Source organism: Balaenoptera acutorostrata, chromosome 2, assembly GCF_949987535.1.
Source record: "Balaenoptera acutorostrata chromosome 2, mBalAcu1.1, whole genome shotgun sequence".
NCBI lineage: Eukaryota > Metazoa > Chordata > Mammalia > Artiodactyla > Balaenopteridae > Balaenoptera > Balaenoptera acutorostrata.
In genome coordinates this window covers 11843465-11865675 of record NC_080065.1, presented here as the reverse complement: position 1 = coordinate 11865675, position 22211 = coordinate 11843465, and the positions used below count along the sequence as shown (strand labels likewise).

The 22211-nt window shown below is 38.7% G+C and overlaps 1 protein-coding gene across 1 annotated transcript in view; it reads right to left on the bottom strand.

Moving 5' to 3' along the window:
• The window catches only part of MARCHF6 (membrane associated ring-CH-type finger 6), a 76487-nt gene that overhangs the window by 23691 nt on the left and 30585 nt on the right, over nucleotides 1-22211 (bottom strand). The window contains exons 6-17 of the mRNA XM_057539722.1: nucleotides 20058-20226; nucleotides 18375-18564; nucleotides 16702-16763; nucleotides 15997-16029; nucleotides 13309-13360; nucleotides 8697-8755; nucleotides 7335-7415; nucleotides 6806-6874; nucleotides 6652-6726; nucleotides 5194-5328; nucleotides 2784-2903; nucleotides 1953-2053 (exon numbers count right to left, since the gene is read on the bottom strand). Coding sequence (XP_057395705.1) covers nucleotides 1953-2053; nucleotides 2784-2903; nucleotides 5194-5328; nucleotides 6652-6726; nucleotides 6806-6874; nucleotides 7335-7415; nucleotides 8697-8755; nucleotides 13309-13360; nucleotides 15997-16029; nucleotides 16702-16763; nucleotides 18375-18564; nucleotides 20058-20226 — 1146 coding nt within the window. The remainder of the gene's footprint in view (nucleotides 1-1952; nucleotides 2054-2783; nucleotides 2904-5193; nucleotides 5329-6651; nucleotides 6727-6805; nucleotides 6875-7334; nucleotides 7416-8696; nucleotides 8756-13308; nucleotides 13361-15996; nucleotides 16030-16701; nucleotides 16764-18374; nucleotides 18565-20057; nucleotides 20227-22211) is intronic.

Genomic DNA, 22211 nt, shown 5'->3' with positions numbered 1-22211 from the left:
CCTCCAGAGCGATCCCTGTGAAACCTCTGTCAGACCACTCCTCTGCTCAACCTTTCCAAGAACCCCCCAAATCACTCAAGTTAAAGCCAAAGTGCTTACTTACAATGGCTTACAAGGCTCTCTAGGACCTGGCTTTCCATGACCTCTCTGACCTCACAGCCAACTACTTTCCTCCTTCATTTACTGCAGCCAAACTGGTCTCCCTGCTGCTCCTCAATGGACCTCAGGCCACTGCACGTGCCCGCCTCCCCTGCAAGGACACTCTGCCTTCAGGGATTTACACGGCTCACTCCCTCATCCCCTCCTCCTTCAGGGCCTTCCTCACCTGTCACCTCCTCAGGTCCTCACTAGTTACTTCCTTGCTTCATTTTTTTCCCATAGCACTTATGACTCTTTGACATATTATGTATTTTATCTATTTTATTGGCTGTCTCCCCAGCTGAAGTATAAGCTCCACAAGGGCACAGATTTTTCTTGATTCTGTTTTGTTCACTGTTAATCCCTTGTACACAGAAAAGAACCTGTTATATAATGGGCCCTCAATTTTGCCAAATGGAAGAACAGACTAAACACTGCTACAAAAACTTAGCTAAAATTCTAGGTATAAAGAACTACCAAAAAATGGGTCTACTCCAACAATATATAAAGCCAGAAACTGTGCTTCCTGGTTCTCACTGTGACAACCCAAATACATAAGGAGGGAGAACCGACTTTCTCTAGGTAGGGAAAAACTCAGAAAATAAAACCTCGATTTGGATTTTGACGAAAGACAGCAGAAGCATGCCAGGCAAACATGGGGAAGAAGGTCATTCCAAACAGAGAGGGAAAGACCAGGAGCAGCTAGGCATTTATGGGGAGACTCAATGGAGGCTGAGCGTGGCTGGAGAGGAGAATTCAAGTCAGATAATGCTGGACAAGATGCTCGAAAGGCAGTGTGAGATGCTGAGCCTTGGATGTCATTGTAAATGACCCAGATATTATCGTGTACATTATGGAGGAAGAGACAGGTGTGTTAAGGATGGATTCTAAATGGGAAAAAAACAGGAAGGCCTAAACTAAGGTATTAAGTGGTAAATCATGTTGAATTAGATAAGAGACTGTACAGAATTAGAACTGACAAGATTTAAAGACTAATTACAAGTAAATTTGAGGAAGAAATCCAATTTGCCTGGCATATTTAGGTGATGGAAGGGATGAGGCAAATCACTGAAAAAGGGATTATAGGAGGAATGGTGGAGACTAGGTTTCCAGGTTACTTAAGTCTTTAAATAAAAAAAAGATTTTCGGGCTTCCCTGGTGGCGCAGTGGTTGAGAATCTGCCTGCCAATGCAGGGGACACGGGTTCGAGCCCTGGTCTGGGAGGATCCCACATGCCGCGGAGCAACTAGGCCCGTGAGCCACAACTACTGAGCCTGCGCGTCTGGAGCCTGTGCTCCGCGACAAGAGAGGCCGCGACAGTGAGAGGCCCGCGCACCGCGATGAAGAGTGGCCCCTGCTTGCCGCAACTAGAGAAAGTCCTCACACGGAAACGAAGACCCAAAGCAGCCATAAATAAATAAATAAATAAAATTTAAAAAAAAAAAAAAAAAAAAAAAAAGATTTTCCATTTATAAGCCATATAGCCTATTTTAATCTATAATTAGATGTATATCTATGGCTACATTACTTATGATGTGCTTTTCATACAAAGATGATGCTACTAGGTATCTCTCATTAGGAATGTTAAACATTTCAATGCTAAACAAAGGCACACTTCAGTTGCAGAAAAGTCAGTCCTTCTTTGGAACATGGAACTGCTAAACTAACATTTATGTGATTTAGAACATGGCAAAATTTAGTTATCAGATGATTTCTAATGTCTATAAGAAATGAATGTTTTAAATAAATGTACTCTGAATATCAAATCCCTACCAGAGCTAAATTAGTAAAGTTTCTGAATTGCAACAACTTACCTATAGAGCATGACATTGTACGGAAGAAAATTAGGCAGCAGACTCTTAATTATCCGTATAGGCAGCCAAAGCATCAGGAGTACAATGGAGCCGAAGACAATCTGCAGCAAGAAAAAGGGCAGGCGCCACTGCAATCACTGTCAGCCTGAGAGACAGGCAGACTTCTGAACGCGCTCATCCAACACACAATCCAAGGCTACATGCGCCCAGGCCGCTGAGTGCTCTCGTTCAGCACACTATACTTGGCTCACTCTATGCGGAGACTGCATTCCTGGGACAGCTGCTCCTCTCTCTCTCTAGGACACGAAGGCTCAGACAGGAGCCACAAAGGATAATCACTGCATGGTATGTGAAAAGAGAGCTAGAAACTCATAATGAAGGATCAAAATTGCCTGCATCTTAATAAACCACCTGGAACAATAAGACATGACCCATACTAATGGCTACAAAAGTTTCCAAAGGACACACATCATTGCTTTTAGAATTTTATCTTGGAAAAACTTAGACTAGGTAATTTCTTCTTCCAGGCTTCTGTTAAGAGTTTAATTTAGAAGCTATTAACAAGTCTCCATTGCTTCAATGCAAATTAAATGTAATTCAGAGACCCATAATTTGGCAATCAATTATACTACTAAAGAACCAAAAGGCATTTTTGTCTACTAACATTTTATTTTTATCAAAGTAACCAATAAAACAGCTATTTGATAACCAACTTCCACAGGCTTAGATAAACTTAATTCAATCCACTCTACCAGTCCTCCTGACCAAAAAAAAAAAAAAATCTAAAGGGTAGCCCATTTTACTTCAAAAACAATAAAAAAGTATGCTTACCACTGACAAAATAAATCTTCGGAGATGCCTATAAATAGGCAAGTGAATCATTTCTTGTACTGGATTAAAATCTGGATCATTCAAATTCCTTAAAAACCATAAGACACCAGGTCGAAGTACCTGCAAATATATTTTAAATGCTATAAATACTTACCAATGTCTTCAAGCTCTGTATATGAGCTAAAACATTAATAGAGAAATAAGCTCTTAAAATTATTTCGGGGCTTCCCTGGTGGCGGAGTGGTTGAGAATCTGCCTGCCAATGCAGGGGACACGGGTTCGAGCCCTGGTCTGGGAAGATCCCACATGCCGCGGAGCAACTGGGCCCGTGAGCCACAGCTACTGAGCCTGCGCGTCTGGAGCCTGTGCTCCGCAACAAGAGAGGCCGCGATAGTGAGAGGCCCGCGCACCGCGATGAAGAGTGGCCCCCGCTTGCCACAACTGGAGAAAGCCCTCGCACAGAAACGAAGACCCAACACAGCCATAAATAAAATAAATAAATAAAATTTTAAAAAAAAATTATTTTGGCATCTTATAAAATGGGCCCTAGAAAATTCATATAGTTTTCCTGGGAAAAGAAGTTCCTAAATCAGAATCTTTATTAAAACTATCCTGTGTTTGATGTCCTTTGATGCTTTTAATCATTCAGTGGAAAAATTTAAGTACAATTTGTCAAGAAATCTAGATCTCCAAGATGAAAAATAAGTTTTGTTTGTTTGTTTGTTGGTTTTTTGGCCTCGCCACGTGGCAAGAGGGATCTTAGTTCCCTCATCAGGGATCGAACCTATGCCTCCTGCAGTGGCAGCACAGAGTCTTAACCACTGGACCGCCAGGGAAGTCTCGAAAAATAAGTATTTTTATAAAAATTATCACTATATTGTATAATCTGGAAAGGATTAGGTTACAATTTATAAGTGTACTAAACAGAAGATGTGATTTCAGTCTCACACTTCCTGAAAAGAGTTATATTAATTAAAAAACCTTCAGTTTCTCAGTATCTTCATTTTACCATCTACATCTTTTCCCCTTGCTCAGTAGGAATCATCAATCCTAGAGGCTATGGGTAATGGGCAATGAATGGGTCTGGGGATTAGTTCTGGGTGGCTCACACTCACTGAGCCACCCTGTATAAAGCATCTCATCTGCCCAAATTCTATTTCTTCACCTTCCAAACAAAGGGGTTATTATGTGACCTTTAAGGTTCAATCTAACTCTAAAATACTAGGATTCTGTATCAACAAAAAACCACCACACTGATAAAATGAAAACATTCAGTATAAAATACTTAATCACTGAACAATACAATTTAGAGGTCAGGTATAATTACAATTTAAAAAACACATTATTAATGTAGTCTCAATCACTAATTTCAAAACAAGGATATAAGCTTTGTTTGCAAACAGAATTTACTGAACTTATACTATATGATTCAGGAGAATATTCTGGCCCCCAGGCTCATCCCCAACTCCTCAAATCTCTCAAAGAGCAAAGTAACCAAGAACTGCATTAAGCCTTTGTGCTTCTGTATTCCATTCACACTGGATTAGTCGTCAGCCTGCTCCTTTAGGCCCTGCACATCTCCATCACCACTCTCAATGGAGTAAGCTGCCTTGTTCCATGGCTGTATCCCTTCCCAGGATGCAAAAATCAAGGACAGTGGAGATTGTGTCTCTGTTTCTCACTATCACCCCAGCATACAGCACAGTGTTTGGCATAGAGTGAGCATGCAGTACTATTTGGGGAAAGAATGCACAGAGGAAAGTACACTTATCAGAATTACTCAAGTTTTATACTTCATTTTGCACCAGATGACTAAGCATGAGATGTATACTAGTCAAATACTGACCCTGTTTTCACTGCCCCCAAATCAGTAAGGACTATATTCTGAAAACAGGATTAGTAAAAGTACCCATCTGGTGAGTGAACCAGAATCATAAAGGACCCTCACTATAATTCTATACTTTAGGTGTCTGCTTCAAGACCATTTTACATATTTGATCCTGCAAAACCATACCCTTTGGGTATTTACAGCATTAAATGTCCCTGAATGAAGTCCAAGACAGGCTCACATCACATAAAGTTCCAAGAATAAGTATTTGAGGATGGTGAAAATATATACCAAGTAAAACAAGTGTTTTTATTTAATTTTTATCCCTCAGTCTATTCATCTTTCAAACTCAAAACTAATTAGACAGAAGTAATAAAACTTGTCAATTTTTGAGACAAATTACTAAAAAACATTTTAAAGCAATTGAGCCAAACTAGGCTATTAGCTGTTCCCTCTTAGAATAAAATAACAGAGAAAATGATTTAGCTAGGAAATCATCATAGCCTTTAAGGCATGACTTGTGCTTAAGGCAAAAGTCCTTTTCATAAATGTACAGTGTTGCAACTTCCCTGTAGAACTTACCTCTCTCAGTAACAGAATGAAGGAGGCAAAGTAGAACACATATACCATTCCCACCAGCCAATGCAGAAACATGGTAGTACCTGGAGCCGACTGAAAGCTCAGTTCTCGATCTTTCAGAGTAGCATCAAACATTTCCTAAATCAAAACAGTACACGTGAGAGACTGCTTACATCTGCTGAATTAATATCTTCATATTCTAGGAAGTGAATGAATCACTATGCATGTAGGTTCTGATGTTTCTAGAATTACAGTTCTCTTAAAGCCATTTCATGGTATCACAGAAATACAAATGATATAGGTTGGATACCATTTCAAAGATGTATATGACACTTCAGAAATTTTACAGAGGCAATACTGATAAACCAGTTGGTGAATAAGAACTTTACCAATATTGCTATTGTGAAAGAACCATTTTTGGTTAACATAATACTTTCCTTTCTTGGTTACAGGTCTGAATTCATGACAAGTTTTAATAGAAAGGTATGGGAGAAAATGTTATCTCAGAACCAAAGGCAGCTTTTCTACATTCAAATTTTTTTGAAAAGTAAAAAACTGGACTTCCCTGGTGGCACAGTGGTTAAGAATCCGCCTGCCAATGCAGGGGACACAGGTTCGATCCCTGGTCTGGGAAGATCCCACATGCCACGGAGTAACTAAACCCGTGCGCCGCAACCAAGGACGGAGCCTGCGCTCTGCAACTACTGAGCCCGCGTGCCACAACTACTGAAGCCCACGGGCCTAGAGCCCGTGCTGCGCAACAAGAGAAGCCACCACAATGAGAAACCCGTGCACCACAACCAAGAGTAGCATCACTCTCTGCAACGAGAGAAAAGCCCACACGCAGCAATGAAGACCCAATGCAGCCAAAAATAAATAAATAAAATAAATAAATTAAAAAAGAAAAGAAAAAACTGATGATCACTGACAGTCATTAAAGATTTTAATCAAGACTGAACACCATAGTTAAAACAAATGGTTAGGTTGAATTAATTACTACAAAGGCAGTCTTCTTTTCAGATTACTCTTTTTCAGTTTTTTTTGCACCGCATGGTGCTGCCTGCGGGAGTTCCCCGACCAAGGACTGAACTCAGGCCACAACAGTGAAAGCACCCAGTCCTAACCAGTAGACCACCAGGACCTCCCTCGAATTACTCTTTTTATACACAACGTCTTGGCATCTTCATAAAACTCAAAAAAGTTAAACGAGGAAGAGAACTCTCCACTGGTTATCAGGAAGGTTCCAGTCAAAATACTCTAACATCAGAAATGTGCACAGAGCCTCACAAAAATCAGGTACTCAGGAAAAATTTGCAACATTAAGACTCTACAATGATACATTCTCAGAAAAAACAAACTATTATCAAATATTGACTTTACATTAAAGGAACCCACCCTAAAGACCACTTTTTAAAAAGCCTTTAAATTATTAGACTGTATGACAATGAATAATAAACTCACCAGGGAACAGATATCCAGCCACCAGCCGCAAATGAGAGGGAACACTCCAATTTCTACCACCACTAACAAAGAGACCTTAAGTAAAAACAAAGGTCATCAATATCACCCAAATGGGGAGAAATCGTTTCCAGTCTTAAGTTATAACAGGAATTACCTTCACAACAATATAGCAGACTCCCAGCAAGCGACGAGACCTATGAAATTTAACAAGAGTTGCCAAGCCCTACAGCATGTAGTCAAGGAAAACCTGAACATTTAAAGAAAGATACAGAAAAACAACAAGGTCCTACTGTATATAGCACAGAGAAACATATTCAATATCCTATGATAAACCATAATGGAAAAGAATATTAAAAAAAGAATGTATATATATGTATAACTGAATCACTCTGCTGTACAGCAGAAATGAACACAACATTGTAAATCAACTATACTTCAATAAAAAATTTTTTTTAATTAAAAAAAGATACAGTGAAACAGGTAACTATTTAGGTAACAGTTAATATTATTTGACAGACAGAACTTATTTATTCCATATTTTTTCAGCTCTCATCCTCACTACAAATACCTACAACTTCTACTAAAAGGACAAGTGGAGAGAAATAGTTTTGTCATTAATAAGAACAACCTTTGGGTAAGCATAATAACATTACTGAACACTAAGTTGGTTCATTAAAGGATACATGACAAATTATCAGTGTTATTGCTAGAAGTATATACCCAACTATGGTCGTGATTAGGCCTTCAAAATGGGACGCTTGGACCTAGAAATAAGAAAATAAATAAACAAAATGTAATTTCACCACATGGCCTACACCCCAGTTTATTAAACAATCCAAGTAGACTAAATGTGAACTATCTCAGGAATTTGTAACTAAAAAACAACTATAAAATCGCCTCTGGATGACACCTCTGCAAACCAGATTCTCCCATGGACTGCTATTTATTACGAAAAGATGAGGAATAATTAAAGAATAACACTTTACTCAAGCAGACAAAATAATAAGAGTAGAGTGAATTAAATTTTACAAAAATAAGAAAAAAGTTGTAATCGTCTGCACTCCAGTCCATTCTGAAGTGGACCTGCTAAAGGCTGAGCGCTGAGAACAGCAGCACAGTGTCCAAGCCGTCCTCTGGCCAGGTACATCTTAGCCACCCTATCTCCTAACCACAATGTTTCAGGTTCCCTTGCTCGCCAAATCTGTTTCATTATCAACTTACAAAGAGTTAAGAGTTTGGATAGTGACATATACTGCCCAAGATACCATCACCTTTTGGTTCCTGAATTTCAGGTAGCAAGTGGTGATAGTTTACAAAGTCAAAATTTATCAAAGCATTTATCTGAACTGCCCAAGTTCTTGCATTCAACTAGTGAGAATTTGGAGACCTGTATTCAATATCAGAACATGTCTCTTTGCCATTTCAGAAACTTCAGAATGTGATCTCTCAGGATTCACATATACAAATTGCCCAGAATATTCCAGCTATGTCAGCTTTTCTTAAAAGACTAAATCTTTCTGGGGACCCCCCAAAATAGTAGTAGTTGTCCATCCAAATATTTATCTAATTCTGAAAAACAGCAAAAAAATGTCAAAATTAAAGCAAATTTCTTTAGAAAGTACCACAGTCCATCATTCCAACACAGATCAACATTTTAAAAAACTGATTAATATATCATTACCTTTCTGAATTCACTATGGGGCAACTAGGGAAAAGGGAGAGAAAGGAGCACACAGGCTAACGGAGCAGGTCAAAAATCAGCCTGTAAGAAAACTTTCCCACAGTATGTCTCTGGCCTGCCCAACGGGAAGGAAGACAGTGCATCATGGGGCTCACAGAACATCTTCCACAGCTGGCAACATGTCCTACTACGTCTTAGGCCACTTCTGGCTTAGAAGAGGTGAACGAGATGGTGTTGGAAAACTATTCCTTCGTATAAGGCAGACTGAGAAATGAAGTAACTCTTTACAATATTATTACTTAGTCAACATATATCAAATTTGGGGTAATTAATAAAATTAAGTTTGCAAAAGTATCATACTCACGTGTTCTTCAAATCCCAAACCAACAAGGGAGAAGTGGCCAATGTGGTAAGGGCAAAATGCTAAAAGGGGGGGAAAACTCAATGAAAACTTCAAAATCAAAACAATGAGCAGTCCTACTACCAACCCCACTAAAAGGAACAAAGGCTTCTTGGAGAAATGGAAGATCCCAGAACCAAAAATGTACTGTCTGTGACATTCTCTACAACCAGAGAACAAAAAAGTTACCAAGCTCCTAATACACTCATGGTGAAAGGACACAAGAACTATTGTGAAAACAGACTCACAGGCCTGTGAGAAGAGAAGACGATATGAGCATCCAAAAAAAAACAAAACCAAAACTGATGAAAACACACTGAATACATACAGTGAAGATGATATGAGCATCCAAAAAACAAAAAAAGCCAAAACTGATGAAAACACACTGAATACATACAAATTCATGAGTTCATAATACTCAAAAAAGGGAAAGCCAGAAACAAAAACCACAAAAGGAAAAGAGCAACATAATAGAAAACACTTATCACTAAGGGAAGTAGTTATAACATCAATTCCTTATCCTGAAAACTAATAATTAAAGGAAAAGAACTGCACATCTGTCCTGCTTCTTCCAAACAAACAAATTCAGGTTAACTAAATAGTTCTAGCTGATAAGATCAAGCTCTTCTTTACAGAAAAGCCAGCCAATAAATGCATAAAAATGACAGAATTTGAAAATCACCATTCTGTAATGCCTAATAAAAATAAATTAATTCAGGCAAGTATCAATGGATAATAAACATATTTGGTAAAATGTTGATGGAACACTAGATATTTGCATAATACTAAAATACCACCTCCCACAGATTACTTTCTGATGTTTAAAGGAAAAATGAAACCTAACAATAGAGGCTTCAAGATACTATCACTTGAACCACAGACAAAGGTGGATAACCAGACATCATGTACCTCCTGATATGTCATAGTAATAGGCATAGCATGACCAGTGAAAATTTTGTCCCAGAACTACTGAACCTGAATCTAATCAGGCCTCAGATTTAACTTCCAGTTTAAAGGAAATATGGAGACAAAGGAACGAGGTAGCAGAATCAACAGGAAGTCATCGGAAGATAGTAGAAAGTGAGACATGTAGAAGACAGCTGACCTAGTGTCATCAACAAATCAATGGCAAAATAGGGTGGGGGTAGATGAGGGGAGCAAATAAAAAATATTCTAGATCAGAAAAACTTAAGATTTAACAACCAAAAGTAACAGTAAACTACCGGGTGTAAGACAGGCTCACGGATGTACTGTACAACAAGGGGAATACAACCAATATTTTGTAATAACTGTAAATGGAAAGTAACCTTTAAAAATTGTAAAACAATAAAAAAATTTTTTTAATTACTGTAGGTTTAAAAAAATTTCAATATCTGGGTAAGGTAAACCTCCCTCAATATACTTCTTTCAAAATCTCCTTGACTATTCTCAGCTATGTCTTAAAAATAGATGAACTTTAGCGCAATTTAATGAATTTTTTTTTGTCCAAAACTGAAAAAAAAAGGTAACAGGTAGACCTTATTTGAATTCTCATTCAAATAAAGCAACTATAAAATGATATTTAAGGAGACAATCTAAAATTTTTAATATGATCTATTATTAGGTAATATTAAATTCTGGTAATTTTGTAAAGTGTGATGATATTCTGGTTAAATAAGAAAATAGCCTTAAGACAGGAATAAAGACGCAGATGTAGAGAATAGACTTGAGGACACAGGGAGGGGGAAGGGTAAGCTGGAACGAAGTGAGAGAGTGGCATGGACATAAATACACTACCAAATGTAAAACAGATAGCTAGTGGGAAGCAGCCACATAGCACAGGGAGATCAGCTCGGTGCTTTGTGACCACCTAGAGGGGTGGGATAGGGAGGGTGGGAGGCAGACGCAAGAGGGAGGGGATATGGGGATATATGTATATGTATAGCTGATTCACTTTGTTATACAGCAGAAACTAACACAGCAATGTAAACCAATTATACTCCAATAAAGATGTTTTTAAAAAAAAGAAAATAGCCTTAAAATTTTCATATTAAGAATTTTGATAGTCTCTTTTCCTCAAGTCTTTCTTGCCATGTTAATATAACTGTAATTCATTCTCAGTAATAAAATTTAATTATCTTTTTTTTATGGCAAAAATAATTGAACAGTATAGATTATTAGGAAAGGGGAGAGGGAGACTCAATCATAAAGACAAAAGTCAGAGTGAATCTATAGGGATCTGGCTGCCAAACCTTTTTGACCAAGTATTAGTAAGTAGAAATTTTAACAGGTATTCCCAATACACTTAAATTTCTTTATAAATTACACACATATACTATTTTATTAATATATTATGTGTATTATAAAGCACAAGAAAATTTTAAAGCGTGCGAAATAACTATATGCAGAATTTTTCCTATTTTATTCTCACACCCAACTCTGAGGACAACTCAAGCAGGCCCCTGGGAAAGGCAAACTTTCAAATTTCAACTCTATTTATATATATAAATATTAACCTAAAGCACCAATTTTAACAATCAATTTCTACCCCATTACGCAGAAACTACTAGATAGGTACCCTGAAATTAAGATCAGTTTCTTAGGACTGTTCCCTTCTACTGAGACAGCGGCACTGCAAGGTTTTATTTCTGCAAAGTATATAATACATGACCACAAAGGTCCAAAAATGCCAGTGGGAACTGCAGTAAAGCAACCCAAGTCAGAAAGAAACAAGAGTGTTGCTTAATCACAATGACTATGCTCATCGAAAAGGAAAAGCATATTCCTAAATAGAGGAAAACTTCTTGTTTCATTTCAAAAGATCTTAAGTATAATGTGTATACTAAGACAAAAAAAATTTTTTTCACAATATAAGCTTAGGAAGTTGGATTAGAAAAACATTTACTTAGTTGAGATTTGCTTTATATAAACAAGAGTTCTTATTTCTATAATTCATGCTTTAAAGGTGACTTGTTCCTTTAAACATTAATTTAGCACTAAGCTTTTCTTGCAAGAACAAAGACTAAAGTCTATATAGATTTTTTCCTCTCAAAGAAAATTTGGTCAAGATCAAAAGAGTTTCACACTCTCTATATATCAATTATTTTACATAATGAGAAATAAATGCAGAATAATCTGCAGACACATTTTCACCCCCATATGCAAGGGAAAACAACAAAGAATGGGCTTCCTGTTAATTTGCACCATCTTAAATATCTACTAAAAATTAAGAATGAATGGAACTTTTAAAAGATACTATGTTTCGGGCTTCCCTGGTGGCGCAGTGGTTGAGAGTCTGCCTGCTAATGCAGGGGACACGGGTTCGAGCCCTGGCCTGGGAAGATCCCACATGCCGCAGAGCGGCTGGGCCCGTGAGCCACAACTGCTGAGCCTGCGCGTCTGGAGCCTGTGCTCCGCAAGGAGAGAGGCCCGCGCATCGCGATGAAGAGTGGCCCCCGCTTGCCACAACTGGAGAAAGCCCTCGCACAGAAACGAAGACCCAACACAGCCAAAATCAATCAATCAATCAATCAATCAAACATACGCATCTGATTCAAGATCCTCATTAAAAAAAAAAAAAAAAAAAAAAAAGATACTATGTTTCAACAAGATACAGATAAATTTCTTTTGCTTTTTTACAGATAATATTCAGAAAACAATTTTTTTGTCTCATCCTTGATCTACTTATTCAGTGTCTTTTTTGACCATATGGCTTCCTATTGAAGACAACCGTTTCCTGATGAAAACACTGCTTTCTAGTCCCTAACACAGAGCAAATAACTTGGAATTTAGTGGAAGAAACTTGGAAAATATTCCTCCTTCTTAGGAGTAACTCATATGCACTAAGGAAGGAATTTCTCAAAGATATTCCCTATACAGAGATCTGCAGCCTGAGGTCTCCCTATGAGACACCAATAGTACAGTCTAACAATAACCCAATTCTATCAGACTCCACCTTGAGGAACTGAATTCTAAAACCTTGGTTTACTCAACTGTTTCCCTTACCTTTCCCCAAAGCAGAAAAACCTGTCAGCTATATCTCAACCCTGCCTTCCTTACTCTCATGACTCCCAATGGGAGGGACTCTTAGTGTTGTCACAGAATCCGCATAGCTACAGTTGTTAAAAGTGTTTGGAAGTAAACTTTGCTGGAATCTGGTTCTGAAGGGAATTACACTTTCCTCAAGCCTATATCCATCTCTGCGACAGATCCCGAGCCAAGGTTTCTTTCTGGTAAGGCCTTGGTCAGGATTTTAACAGATGAAAACAAGATCTTCTGCCATAGGGAAGAACACACAGATAATCAGCACAAAATTAATTCCAGATGTGGAATATTATAAATCCTCAAGTCAGTCTAAAACTGGCTTCTACAAAGAGAGACAGAAGTGCCCAACAGAAGCAAAGCTGGTAAATAACTGTAGTCAATGTTGCTTAGGAAAGAAAGTAACTGTATACCTGGGGTCTTCCTATACCAGATGACTGTCTAAAACTGTTTCATATATTCCTAAGTTTAAAAACAAAACAAAACTTGTAACAAGACTCCTAGAAAATTAAACTCCTACCATAATACCATAAATAAAAGCATAAACGCCACTTACCAAAAACAAGAATGAACAGTGTGTTTAAAGACACCACCCAGAAGACATGTTCCTAAAGGAAAAGAGCATTAATAAAACATATTCATATCCTTTTTGATTTATGTTTAATCCATTTATTTAGTCAGAAGACTGAAATTTTTACTATAATTTTGAGATTTTGTTCAGAAATTATGTGTAACTTTTCATTTTTCATTAGATAGCTCATAAAACTAAACCTAATGAAACTTAAAGTTCATAATGTCTACATGAAAAAAAAATCAAAGAAATCAATCCATAAACATTTCCTCTTCAGAAATTAATAATCTACCACAAACTACACAGATTCTCATAAATAATCGCCAGGTTTCATTTAAGTCATATGACACTAAAAAATTCTAAATAAAGAAAAATTTGAAAACCACATTATTTCTGAACAACGTATCAATGTAAACTGCACAGCACTTCTTTCAGTGTCCAGTGTGTTCTCCTGCCTTCTTTAAGGTCACTTGATCTTCCCTGGTCCCTTCTGTCCCCATGGCTTTCTTTGTTCAAGTCTCAGAATATGCGCTCTCACCTGGCCACTGACACACTCCACGCTTATGTACTAACCGTGTCCAAGATGAGGCCCACCCATTCCGCCGCGTGTGCTCAGTCACGCACCACGCTGACGATCGGGACACCCAAGCCCGTTTGCCCAGGCCCACTACGTCCCCCCACCATCAAGTTAAATGATCCTTCCAAGGGGGCCATGGAGAGATTTTCACGAATCTTAACATGGTAAGATTTTCTTTTTAGAAAGATGATTCTAATCAGTTCCCAACTTGCCACAAATCCAAGTGGCAAGAGGACGATAAGTTTGTTTAAGAGAGGACTACTACTGTACATTCCTACTTAGCATGTGGGCTCATATCACTTGAATGTTTCAGCTTCTCTGCCTTCAGGGCTCCCAAACTGTCCTTATCCTCAACATCTTTTGTGCCTCAACCTCTAGTTATCTTCTATAAGAACTCCCGGCTGACAACTCCCCTCTGCTAAGAAGGCCTGACTAAGCCCTCTTCTATGCCTCTCGTGTCCTATACACACCATTTGTCAGAGTCTTTACCTAAAGTTCCTTGTTTACATGTTCATTTCTCTCTACTAAACTATAAAGAGTCTGAGAACAGGTACCCTATTTCATTCATTTCTGAATCATCCAATAACTATCACAGCTGGCACATGGTACATATTAAATAATTTTCAACAAATGCATGAAGTCGTCCTCTGGTTTTTTTCTAAAAATTAGAATGGACTTGAGTTAACACCACTGCCTCAACGACTTCTATCACTCATCTATGAGGGACTGATAAAGTAAAGGACAGAAATGAGTATATAGCCACATAATACCTTCTATACTGACCATACTCAAGCCTTGAATAGGAGCTCACTAATATCACCTTCTTACTAATCTGTGAATTATCATCAGATACATTCCTCAAAATCCTCACACTACTAACCTCAACTTCCTATTCTGGCCTTGAAGAGGAAGCCAACACTGTGGACAGCAGAGGAGACAGATGGAAATTATCTGACTCTTCAATGACATTGCTGAGCCCCTGGATCAAGCACACCTGAAGCCCATCCTTCCTCTGGACTTCCTCCTGTGTTATTGGTTTGGTCGGCTGGGGTTTGGCTACCTGTCACCAGTTCAGGCATTAAACACTGCAAGGTGGGACTTTTTTTTAAATCATTTTTTAAAATTTTTTATTATTTATTTTATTTATTTATTTTTGGCTGCATTGGGTCTTCTTTGCTGTGTGAGGGCTTTCTCTAGTTGTGGCAAGCGGGGGCTACTCTTCGTTGCGGTGTGTAGGCTTCTCTTGTTGCAGAGCATGGGCTCTAGGCGTGCAGGCTTCAGTAGTTGTGGCACACGGGCTCAGTAGTTGTGGCTCATGGACTCTAGAATGCAGGCTCAGTAGTTGTGGCACACGGGCTTAGCTGCTCCACGGCATGTGAGATCTTCCCGGACCAGGGATTGAACCTGTGTCCCCTGCAATGGCAGGTGGATTCTTAACCACGGTGCCACCAGGGAAGTCCCACAAGGTGGGACTTCAAAAGAAGGCCAAGTATTCTTAACTACCATCAACTATGAATTTCATTTTCTAAAAATCAAATATGTTTAATAATTTCCTTTGTAAATAATATTACTTTTATGCTTTGCCAGTTATTTTTAATGCACAAAACAGACTTTCTTCAACATATCAAGTCATCAAAAATCACAGGGCATTTTGACCTTTAATATAAAAAGCCAGAACATATTGTAAATCTGAAATCACTGAATCACTAAGACAAATAATTAAGTCGCAATTCTGTTATTAAAAAAGATTAGCTTGGACTTCCCTGGTGGCGCAGTGGTTAAGAATCTGCCTGCCAATGCAGGGGACACAGGTTTGAGCCCTGGTCCGGGAAGATCCCACATGCCGCAGAGCGACTAAGCCCGTGCACTGCTACTGAGCCTGCGCTCTAGAGCCCGCGTGCCACAACTACTGAAGCCCTCATGCCTAGACCCCATGCTCCGCAACCAGAGAAGCCACCGCAGTGAGCAGCCCACACACTGCAACGAAGAGCAGCCCCTGCTCGTTGCAACTAGAGAAAGCCCACGCACAGCAATGAAGATCCAACGCAGCCAAAAATAAATAAAAAATATATTAAAAAAAAATTAGCTTTACTTACTAGAAAAACGAGTGATCCATCAAGTCCTAGCATCTAAAATAAATAATATGCATTAATTCAAGATGCAACAGGATTTTTTATTCTATTTATGAAAAAAGGTCATTTTCCTTTCAGTATTTTTAAACATAATATTTACCCACTACTTTCCAATACAGCCTATCATTTTCAGAGAAGGAAAAACTTCTGTTCATGGGAGTTTTATATTTTGGATCTTCTTTTAATCCAAATCATGATTATAAAGGTAAAATTTTCCATCTTGGGTTTCAACTCATTAGATATGGAGCCAGTCAAGATTTCACGATACAACAGTATTACTTTGTCAACTGAAGCATCAGAATAATACTTAAATTTAAATTGTTACTTCATTTTCAAAAGTCCACAATTTCAAGTTAAAGATTTTGTAAGTGGAGCAAGGTTTGTATTAAAGGCCAGAAGATAGAAAAAGGTATCAACAGACCTTTATCATAATATTTTTAATATTTTCATCACAAATTATACATTACTTAATTTTCCCTTTTATCATAATATTTTTAATATTTTCATCACAAATTATACATTACTTAATTTTCCCTAGAAATTAAAGTTCTGGTAATTGTTTTCACTAAATGTAACTGGAAAATTAGTGTATACATCTAAATATGGCCAACTTTAAGATATGTTAGGATTAAAACACTAGGATACTTGATAGAAAGAAGTCTTACTCACTCTTTCCCATGTAAGCTCTTCTGCAGCTCGGTCCCACTCTAAAGCATTCCAGTTCATGTCGTCTGGAAATATAATTGTAGTTTAAAGATTACTGATAGAACTTAATTATAAATAATAAATATACTCTTTTAATTTGGTGTTTTATAACTGTTGTTGAGAAGGTAAACCACTTATAAGTTTTCCAAACTGAGTATTTGCTTATTAGGCAATTTTTAAAAAACATAAATAAATACAACATACAAAATAAGATGATTCTAGATTGTGGTAAGTGCTAGAAAGGAAATAAGCAGGGTTACGTGAAACAGAGGAATTCCACAGCTCTGAATCAAGAATGAATACGGTGGATTTGAGAAAAGCGAAGAAGCCAGGGGACCAGAATTCTCTGGGTGAGGAGGAGGGTGGCAGAAGATGCAGTATGACAGACAGACAGGGGTCAGATCATACAAGAGGAATGTGAAGCCGAATTTTATTTTGTTCTTTAACACAATGGGGAAATCACTGACAGATCTGAAGGGCAGAGAGCAGTACAAACACTAATACAGTGGAGCAAGAATGGAAGAAGGAAGACCAGGCAGGACCTACTGCATTAGACAAACAGAAGGAAACAAGGGCCAGCACTAGGGTACAGGAGCCGCGTTCTCAGAGCCTTTGAACATATACCCACCTCTCCCTGCAAAGGCCCCTTGCTCCCATTACACAACTGGCTTCTCCTCATCCTTCACGTCTCAGCTCGAGTATCACTGAATCTGAGCTACCTGGGGAACCTTATTTAATATAGGTCTCTCCTCAGTAGCACCCTCAGAGCAACGTGCACATGTACCACAATGTGTCATAACAAACTTGTTCACTTGGATATTTCTGCTTCGTCACTAGACCAGAAACTCCATGAAGGCAGGGACCTGGTGTTTGAGTGCCTGGCACACAAGAAACACTCAGGTATCAGCAGTGGTAAGTGGACCCAGAGACAGCGCAGCGCTTGACAGGAAAACTCTGGGGCCAGAGGAAAGAAAAGAAGGTGGTGACCTACTGACAGCTGACTGGCAGGCTGGTCTCAGAAGTTCTTTACCCCTCTGGAGTTATACCGCCAGAAAATGAGAAACTGGTTTCTTTGGGTGCTATCTGGCCTGCAGAGTACACTTCAACAATTCTTCTTTGATAATAAAAGTTGCACTGACTCAATAAAAATGGCAAAGGAATAAGATAAAACTGTATCAAGTTCCATTTTAAAAAAACATGATCTATTCTAACTTACACATAATTTCTTCCTATCCATCCTATAAAAAGTCCTGTGTAAAGCAGAATTTTATTTTACTTTTATCTCATCTAATCTTATTTTATTTTATGGCCGCACCGCGTGGCACTGTGGGATCTCAGTTCCCCAAACAGGGATTGAACCCGTGCCCCCTGCAGTGGAAGCTCGGAGTCTTAACCACTGGACAGCCAGGGAAGTCCCTAAAGTACAACTGTAAAACACAAAATGTGCCCTGCTTCATAGAAAAAAAAAGTATGCATATGTATATCCATAAATGTAAGTCTGCCAAAATAAAGTAAAAGCAGGTTAGAAATAGAACTTCAAACCCATTAAATTTTGAAAACCCCCGTCCTCCCCAAGGTGAGCTGGGAGTGGACTCATGGTCACGGAGGAAGGGTGAGCACAGGCCGGCGGCCATTACCCTGCGCCCCATTGTTGGCATCAGCTGCATCTTCCCCGCCCGCGTCATCTTCCTCCTCATTCTCCTCCTCCTCCTCTTCTGCCTGGTCATCCTGGGCTGCAGGGTTTTCCCCCACCACTGCGTTCTCAGCTGGTGGGTTAGCAGGCTGGTCGGGGGCAACATTTTCAGCACCATTTCCTCCTGCTGGAGCCTAAAATGACAGAGGAGACCAGAAATTTGGCTAACTTGTCTCAGTTTTGCTCTATTTTCAAATAGCACCCTCCCTTCTAAAAAAAACAAAACCAGAAAACAGACACAAACTCCATTAAAATTCCAAAAACAACCCACCTCTCAAGGGCATTTCTTCTAAATGTATCTGAATTTGGATCAACTTGGTATATAAGAACATAAACTCATTTAAGTGTATATATTCATTCAATATAATTTAGAGATTAACATTTCACAAAGCATTACAGAAAACAGGTTAATAAATCTGGCAATCTTGAATATATCATTCCATAATCCTTCTTTATAAGGCATCTCTTATCTTTACTGACCACTTCAGGGATGAAAATATATTTATGTATCTGTTTACACACATACTGATATATAACTTAATTCTCAGTTATCAGTTCACACTTGAGGAAAGGTTTCTCATTTCTGCTGAGGAGGGTAAGCCTGTCCATATGAACTTTATCAGTTTCCACAAGCACGCTTCTCTGGCTGTTCCTGAATTCTGCTACCCACCAAATGCAAAGATCTAGTTGTAGTTAATTAAAACACTGAACTCCTATGGAGTTAATGAAGATTCTAAAAGAACTGTATTAAAATGCTTCAAAATATGAGGTACGATGATGAAAGTATTAACACTAGGTTAAAAACAGCGCCCTTGCTTAATAGTCCCATTTTTCATACGTGTGGTTTTCAAAGGAGAAGTTGTACTCTTAATTCTGTAGAAAAAAGGGTATGGCAGAATTTGATGAAATCAATCTTCACACTAAAAAAAGCCAAAGGGCCTTAAATGAAAAATTAAGTCGTTAAGTATCGTTAAGTATTACTTTGAGTTAATTTTATAGTCAATTTTTTCATTATAAAATTTTACAAAGGGCAAATTGTTTTTGTATTGTAAGTAGCCAGTTTTTTTTTTTACATTTTCAGCCCTATAATTTCTCAGTAAACAAGATACTAAAAATCATTTATCATATCTTCCTCTTCTTAATGCCTCTAGCAGACGCTCTTGTATCTAAGCATGTCATCTCATAAATAAAAAGTAAAAGTGTACAAGACTGTTATCAACAGTACTCCAATTTTTCTACTTTTGGTAATGTTTCTACTAAAAGCAACAAAGGTGAGGCATTTTACACATGAAGAAACTAATGAACAAAGAGCCTAAGGGGGCTTCCTTAATGTTATGCAGCACGTCAGAAGCCCATGCGGGAAGTCTGTATATTAACCACCAGGCCGGCGGGAACCTGTTAACCCAGGCCAAGGGAATGAAAGCGCATGAAGTATACCCCCAGTGTTGTTCCCGGGTAACAACAGCACTCTCCTGATTTCTCAGATCTCCTTCCATCTTCCCCCAAATGTTGTCACTGTCCTGCTTTGCAACGAGGGACATGGGAGTCAAGGGTTTGGGTCTTAGAGAGTGACAATAGTTCTTATGTCCTACCCAAATACGATGAATTTGGGGACAGAGGGCGTTACCTCATTTTGGTGGTGCCCAGCAGCGTTGAAGGGCGGAGCAGCGTGCTCCAGCCAGATCGGGGCGCCCCCGTGGACTATCTGCTCTCGCAGCCACACCAGGCTGATGAACGCACACAAGGTGCACGTCACCACAAAACAACCCTGCAAACAATCCGCCAACAAATTGTCCCTATTAGAAAAAAAAAAAAAGTACACAGAATTACTCCAAACAACACTTAAAATTAAGAAACCAAAGGTAACGACATTCACTTTACATAAAAATCTCAAAAAGAACAAGAAAAGTCAGTCATAACTTTCTGGTGAAAAATCAGTCTCTCAAAAAAATTATTTCTGAGGATGGTGGCAATTTATCTATCTTACAAGCTGGCCAAATATGTTTATTTATATATTTGTATTACTATGTGTTTATATTTTAGAAAGCAAAGAATAACATCACAACTACATAAGTCGGCTATCCAGCCTCTCTTTGAACATAGCTGAGAAAAAGGAAGGCAGCAAGCAAAAAACCGAAAGTAGCCAAATACTTGACAAAGGTCAAATATTAAATATATGTAATTTCCTAAGGATACATGACTCTGTCCAACCCTTACTAAGAATATCCTTATCCTTATTTTATACACAAGTTTAACCAACTTAGCTGATACTTAAAAACCCATGAAAATGAACAGAATCAGCAAATGAGCAAGGCGGAGAAGGGCCTCTAGAAAGGCCTAAAGACAACATAAAGGAAGGCTGAGAGATACACAGTACACAATGCGTGAGGCAAAGAAGCCTGTGGTACACTTTACAAATGCCTCATTTAGAACGCAGATTAAATTTTGACGCCAACTGCAAATATACCAAAAGTATATTCGTTTCTCAACAAATCCAGACAGATCAAGTATGGTTCACGTGAAAATACATAGAGTATAATAATACTGAACACCTCTTTGTTCTTTTCCTCTCTGAAGGAGCATATCCTTCCCTGGTCTATGTCTGATTTCAGAGTAATTCAAAGGTAACTCAAGAATCTTGGTAGCCTTTGGAAAATTCACTACCATAATGGACGTTTTTCCCTCCATGGAGAACTTAAGGAAGGGTCAATTTGGGAGACCTCGGCCTGGTAGCTCCAAACTGAACTAATGTGGCCCTCAGATGTTATCTGGAATATACCTTAATCAAAAGAGGAATACTGATCACCCCCTTGCTAAGGACCCCTCCAGACCATTAAAATTTTGATAGGTTGGGACTAAAATACCCCCTTTTCTACTCCTTCCTTGTCATCAGCAATAAGAACAGCAACTTCTCATTGCAGATTTTATTGTAGATTTTTAAATGGTGACAAACTCTTTGCAGAACCCTTTTCTTTTCCCTTGCACCTTGAACCTGAGCTGATTTGTGAACTGTCTGAACCGGAAGCCAATGTCCTGAGTTCTGAAGCCTAGAAGAGAGCTTTCGGGCTTCCACTCTCACCCCCTTAGAATGCTGCCCTGAGACCACCGTGTAAAGAAGCCCCACTAGCCTTCTGAAGACGAGAGGCCATATGGAAGAACCAAGGTACCCCATCTGAGACCACCCCACCCCAGTGACACACATGCGTAACGGAGGCAAGCCCAACAGATAAACGGATCAGCTGAGCCCAGCCCAAACTGCTAACCCCCCAGAATTATGAGCAAATAAAATGTTTGTTGTTTTAAGCCACTAAGTTTTAGGGACAGCATGTTTTGCAGCAATAGTTAACTGATAGGCTGCGCCTAGAGAAGCTGAGGAACTGAGCTACAGAATATGTAGCAGCTGCTAAGATATTAAGAAATTTTAAGTAAAATTTCAGAAAATGGATTCTATAGAGAAAAATGAAACATTACTCAGAAAAAATAAGTGATTTACTTATAAAGTGCTTTCAGAAAAACTGGCTCAATTCTTCAAATCTAAAAGGCAGCATGAGATTATAAAAGCAAACCACGCTTACAATTTCTTTCCACTATCCCCACCAAGCTTTCAGCATTCTTCCCATGTCAATGAGGAAGCTCATGGAAGGCAACTCAGGTGTGGCCCACTAACCAATCAGGTCACAGAGAAAAGGAGAGCCTGCCAACAGAAGGCAAGCAACAGCTCTGAGTTTGGGTGATAATTTTGCTATGTATTAACACAGTGCTCAAAATTCACATACAGTTT